This window comes from Taudactylus pleione, unplaced genomic scaffold, assembly GCF_031769625.1.
Source record: "Taudactylus pleione unplaced genomic scaffold, aTauple2 ptg000178l, whole genome shotgun sequence".
NCBI classification, from domain to species: Eukaryota; Metazoa; Chordata; class Amphibia; order Anura; family Myobatrachidae; genus Taudactylus; species Taudactylus pleione.
This window is the reverse complement of record NW_028284580.1, coordinates 886899-893430: the sequence shown is the minus strand read 5'-3', so window position 1 is coordinate 893430 and position 6532 is coordinate 886899. Positions and strand designations below refer to the sequence as shown.

The 6532-nt window shown below is 43.5% G+C and overlaps 1 protein-coding gene across 1 annotated transcript in view; it reads right to left on the bottom strand.

Moving 5' to 3' along the window:
• Nucleotides 1–648: 648 nt before the first annotated feature.
• Nucleotides 649–6532, bottom strand: part of LOC148520014 (ADP-ribosylation factor-like protein 3) — a 44534-nt gene continuing 38650 nt past the window's right edge. Inside the window, exon 6 of the mRNA XM_088475785.1 lies at nt 649–782. Coding sequence (XP_088331911.1) covers nt 735–782 — 48 coding nt within the window. The 3' untranslated portion in view covers nt 649–734. The remainder of the gene's footprint in view (nt 783–6532) is intronic.

Genomic DNA, 6532 nt, shown 5'->3' with positions numbered 1-6532 from the left:
TCGGTCTCACCATTAGACCTATCAACAACCCTATGGCTGACAATGCGTCTGAAGGCTGGCTGCAACACGCCCCCGAAATGGTCGTTACATGCCTGGGTCTTTGTCACCACTCCAACATTACCTCCCCCAAACTGTCGCTGTCACCCTGCGTCCTAATCCACATTACCTCCACCTTCACAAGACCATCGCAGTACATGTGCAGTGTGGCTCAGATCCACGCACAGACCACAACGGAATCAGGCCCTTCATGTTCAGTGACTTCACAAGAAACCCTGGGCGAGGCACAAACATCACTTGAACTATTTTTCATACATTCAGACTTCATCCTGTAAAGTCCATCATATTGTGAATGGAGCTTCATTAGAGGGGCTGGAAAGCCTGTGTGTTAGGGCTTAATATTAATATGATGATATACTTAGTGGCTTGTATTTTTATTTTTAACTTGCACAAAAACATTCTTTAAGATTTCAATACAAACTTTCTTCTAGTAATAGTGAAATGTGAGAAAGAATAGACTCATGAAACATGAACCTGGATAAGCTGCATTCACTTGTGGAGTAACATATTGACAGAAAATGCTATGTAAGGTACAAGTGTTTTTTTATTGCATTCCAACATAGCACTAATCACATCTTTACCAATCCCGTAGTAACAATTACATGCAATACACAGTTCAGGAATAATACATTAGGCAATTCCTCTTCCATGTTTCTTTCTTTTGTTAAATAGGTTTTTCACTTTTTCTTTGTGGTGATGTTTTGACATATCCAGTTCATTCCATCCTGAGTGCACGGGAAATATACAAAAATGCTCTGTGTTTAGTGTAAAAGCAGATTACACAACGGAACACTTCACTGTCAGTGTTTAGGTCAGTAGTTCTCAAACTCTGTCCTCAAGGCCCCACACAGTTTACGTTATCCAGGTCACCCACAAGGTGCACAGGTGTAGTCATTACTCACTGACACATTTTAAAAGATCCACAGGTGGAGATAATTATTTACACTTGTGATTCTGTGAGGAGACCTGGAAAACATGCACTGTTTGGGGAAATGACGTCTAAGTTTTAGAACCTGTAATCTAGTGTATTACTTGCAATAATATTATTTGAGCTGTATTAATCCATTGCGGTGGATGGATGAATCCCAATAAGGGGTTATACAAAACAAATTGCAGCACCTGCATGAGATGTAACCGGATGAGTTATTACTATACAGAAGTAACTGTACCGGAAGCAGTATGGTGGGAGATGTGTAATTATCTGTTTTGTACTTCCTGCAGGACAACAATACTGTTACTAGTAGGCTACGCCCTTCCCATAGCCTGACCAATCTTTTGCAACTATTACGATAAGTTAAGTTGGGCCTGTTTTCCTAACCCGATCAGGTGTGCTTCAACTAATCATTGTTATACTCCAGTCTATCCATTGTGTTCCAATATAATTCAAGTAATGCAATAATTATATCTTAAGCTGGGTACACACTGGCCAATATATCTGGTGCCCATCAGCCAGTGTGTACGAGTGAAATGTCTGTCAACGACGTCGTTCACAGACATATTGCATTGGTTGTGCTGCACAGCCGATGGTTAGATATATCTGCAGACATATCTGTCCATCGGCAAGTGTGTACGGGCGGTCTTCTGACCGCCCCCTTACACATGCAGCTGCGGGGAGGGGGGCGGTCGCGCCCCCGCCCCCGGCAAGCAGGACCCACAGCTGCCTGGAAGATGATGGCCGTTCAGTGTGTATGAACAACAATCATCTACACATATATCTGCACATCACTCGATCAGCAGATATATGTGTTCAGTGTGTACCCAGCATAAGTGTGTCTTGTCTTCTCCGACTAATGCTGAGCATACACTAATCAATTACCCGTCAGATATCTGTCCAATCTGGCTGATTGAAATTAAAACCTGGTAATGTATGGGAGCAAATGACAATCAACAATTTGCTCACAAACACTGGAAAACAGACAAAAATGGTCATTCAGATTAAAACACACGAATTTAACCAATTTTAACAATTGTTTTTGTCAGTTTTTCAGTGTTTAACTTTAAAACCATATAATCGACTGTCCTTTGCTCCCATATATTACCAGGTTTTCATTCCAACCAGCCAGATTGGACAGATATCTGACGGGTAATTGATTAGTGTATGCCCAGCATTAATATAGTTCCTTTAGGGAGGGAATGCAATTTAGTAGGGGATAATCATGTTCCTCTGTGGATAGTTTAAGTGAGTAGGGAGGGGGCTGCGCTTAAATCATCCACATCTGTATGTTAAGCCAGGGTAAAGCTAAATGTGGGGCAGTGTAGTTTGGGGCGTGTGAGTATGTCTTTGTGATCCATTAGTTTATAGAGCCAGGGTTATTGCATTTAAAAAATGTTCTCTTATTTTAAAGCTGTATCCAGAATTGACTTCACACATCTCTGGTTATAGCGTATCACACCACATTGTGCCTCAGACCATACTTGCCTACATTTCAGAAAGCATATCAGGGAGATTGTGAAAGCAACACTTATGAGCGCAGTGGTAAAGTGGACGTGTACTGCTACATCTGAGGCGCGTGTCATAAAATTGACTTACATCCAAATGTAAATGAGCCCAAAGCAGTTAGTAATGCTGCCATACACTAGTACGGCCAGCATAAGATTAGATTCATCTTACGATTTCCCTTGAACTCCCGGCAGCTCCCTGGCAGTCCCAACTGCACTTTGGACACACGATGTACATACGATCTCAGAATACGAACAGTCGTGTGCCTGCTGAAAAACTGATCATCATTCTTCAAAATGTCACTGAAATGATGCCGGTCGGACGCACTATGCATCGATGCAACCCGGGTCCCGTTCACAAGCATAGGAAGAGCCAGTGCTCCAGGCACTGGCACAGCAAGTGATGGTGGTGACGTCATTGACCCAGCAATAAGCCAAGTTGGGCTGCCAGTCTGCAAGGGGTCTCAGCCAGGTCACACCCGGGATGGCCACGTGAACAAAATTCTGGGTGTGAGCCGGCATTACAATGTAAATGAGGTATGACTCACACCACAAATTTAAGTTGCAATCCAATTCCAAATTACTACAGGTTGAGTCTCCCATATCCAAATATTCCGAAATGCGGAATATTCCGAATTACTAGAATATTTTTAGCATGACTGAGAAAGTGAAACCTTTGCTTTCTGATGGTTCAATGTACACAAACTTTGTTTAAACTTTAAAGCACAAAATTATTAAAATACAGTATACAATAACCTTCAGGCTGTGTGTATAGGGTGTATATGAAACATAAATGAATTTCATGTATGTACACAAACTGTTTTTGATGCACAAAATTATTGAAAATATTGTATAAGATTACCTGCAGGCTGTCTGTATAAGGTGTATATAGAACATAAATGCATTCTGTGTTAAGATTTGGGTCCCAATCCCAAGACATTTCATTATGGTATACAAATATTCCAAAATACGGAATATTCCGATATCCAAAATACCCCTGGTCCCAAGCATTTTGGATAAGGGAGACTCAGGGCCTGATTCTGACCCGCTCTCGAGCGCTGAGCACTCGCAAGCGGGTCGATGGTACCCTAGTGCACATGCGCACGACGGAGGGAGCTCCGTCGTGCGCATGCGCGAGACCTGTATAGCGACGGCCATGCCGTCGCTATGGGTCTCGCACCAAAGTGGGTGTGCTGTCGATGTTGATTGACAGCACGCCCCCTTTGGTGGGCGTGCCGGGGTCATTGCTGCCCAGACCGAGGCATTCCCATGGCTAGTGATGACAGTGGGAGTGCTTTTGGCTCTGATAGAGCCAAAAGCACTCCTGGGCTTGCGGCAGCAAGACCCTACCGCATGGTCATGTCTTGATTCTGTGTATATGTATAGATATATATATATACACACAATATGTATATATATATATATATATATATCTATACATATACACAGAATATGAAAATTATATATATATACATACACACACAATATGAATATATATATATATATACATACATGCACACACAATATGATTATATATATATATATATATATACAATATGAAAATATATATATATATAATTACATACACAATATGAAAAAAAAATATATATATAATATATATATATATATATATCAGTGCCTCAGCCTGCAGTGCATTATTCACAACATGTTATCACTTAGCAGGCAGGCTGGCAGCCAGCAGGACCGATCACCGATGCCTCACCTCAGGAGTCAGGATCAGTCACCCTGTAGGGCCGCCTTCACGGAGCTGCCGTAGACTGCAGCTTCTGTTCCTTCAGAGCGCGCTGTGCGGTGGTGGTGGCATGGCGGCATCTTTGTGACATCACGATGTCACGTGGTGCAAAAGATCAGTCGCGTCACTGCATATGCGGCGTAGGGAGGGCTAGTGATCCGCCTGATGACACGGCCAGGAGGGGGGAGCGGGTCGCATCTGTTGGGGGCGGGACCTCGGATGGCCACTGGCAAAGCCGCAGGCTGCTGTAGCAGGAAAAATTGTTTTCCTGTCAACAGCAGGAGCTCAGCTGTTGGTGGGCCTATTTTGATGGGGGGCCTGGAGCTGTAGCTCCATCAGCCCCATTGTTAATCCGGCCCTGGCCAGTGACCAGGAGGCCTCTCCAAAAAGGAGCAGGGACGGCCCTGATTCAGAGCGAACGCTCTGTCAGAGCGTCCGGCTCTGATTCAGGACCTCAACCTGTATTGCTTTTTAGAGGAAATGTGCAATACTTTGCGGGTAGCTCCCTGAGCAGTTGAAAATTATGAATTATGACCTTGGAGGGGTGAAATAGCATAATTTGGCCAAGAAAGATGTCGGTTTTCAGGTGAATTTCTCAAAAAGCTCAATAATTGGTTAAATGATGTGGAACAGGTATGAGGAGGTGTAAATGATGTGGAACAGGTATGAGGAGGTGTAAATGATGTGGAACAGGTATGAGAAGGTGTAAATGATGTGGAACAGGTATGAGGTGTAAATGATGTGGGACAGGTATGTGGAGGTGTAAATGATGTGGAACAGGTACGAGGAGGTGTAAATGATGTGGAACAGGTACGAGGAGGTGTAAATGATGTGGAACAGGTAAGAGGTGGTGCAAATGATGTGCAACAGGCACGAGTAGGTGTAAATGATGTGGAACAGGTACGAGGAGGTGTAAATGATGTGGAACAGGTAAGAGGTGGTGCAAATGATGTGCAACAGGTACGAGTAGGTGTAAATGATGTGGAACAGGTACGAGGAGGTGTAAATGATGTGGAACAGGTATGAGGAGGTGTAAATGATGTGGGACAGGTATGAGGAGGTGTAAATGATGTGGAACAGGTATGAGGAGGTGTAAATGATGTGGAACAGGTATGAGAAGGTGTAAATGATGTGGAACAGGTATGAGGAGGTGTAAATGATGTGGGACAGGTATGTGGAGGTATGATATGTAACAGGTATGAGGAGGTGTAAATTATGTGGAACAGGTATGAGGAGGTGTAAATGATGTGGACAGGTATGAGAAGGTGTAAATGATGTGAAAAAGGTAGGAGGTGTAAATGATGTGGGACAGGTATGTGGAGGTATAATGATATGCAACAGGTATGAGGAGGTGTAAATTATGGGGGACAGGTATGTGGAGGTGTAAATGATGTGGAACAGGTACGAGGAGGTGTAAATGATGTGGAACAGGTACGAGGAGGTGTAACTAATGTGGAACAGGTACGAGGAGGTGTAAATGATGTGGGACAGGTACGAGGAGGTGTAAATGATGTGGGACAGGTACGAGGAGGTGTAAATGATGTGGAACAGGTACGATGAGGTGTAAATGATGTGGAACAGGTACGAGGAGGTGTAAATGATGTGGGACAGGTACGAGGAGGTGTAAATGATGTGGAACAGGTACGAGGGGGTGTAAATGATGTAAAAGAGTTATGTGGAGGTGTAAATGATGTGGAACAGGTATGAGGAGGTGTAAATGATGTGGAACAGGTATGAGGAGGTGTAAATGATGTGGAACAGGTATGAGGAGGTGTAAATGATGTGGAACAGGAATGAGGAGGTGTAAATGATGTGCAACAGGTATGTGGAGGTGTAAATGATGTGGGACAGGTATGTGGAGGTGTGAATGATGTGGAACAGGTATGAGGACGTGTAAATGATGTGAAACAGGTATGAGAAGGTGTAAATAATGTGGAACAGGTATGAGGAGGTGTAAATGATGTGGGACAGGTATGTGGAGGTGTAAATGATGTGGAACAGGTATGAGGAGGTGTAAATGATGTGGAACTGCTACGAGACGGTGTAAATGATGTGCAACAGGTAAGAGGAGGTGTAAATGATGTGGAACAGGTACGAGGAGGTGTAAATGATGTGGGACAGGTATGTGGAGCTGTAAATGATGTGGAACAGGTACGATGAGGTGTAAATGATGTGGGACAGGTATGAGGAGGTGTAAATGATGTGGGACAGGTATGTGGAGGTGTAAATGATGTGGAACAGGTATGAGGAGGTGTAAATGATGTGGAACAGGTACAAGAAGGT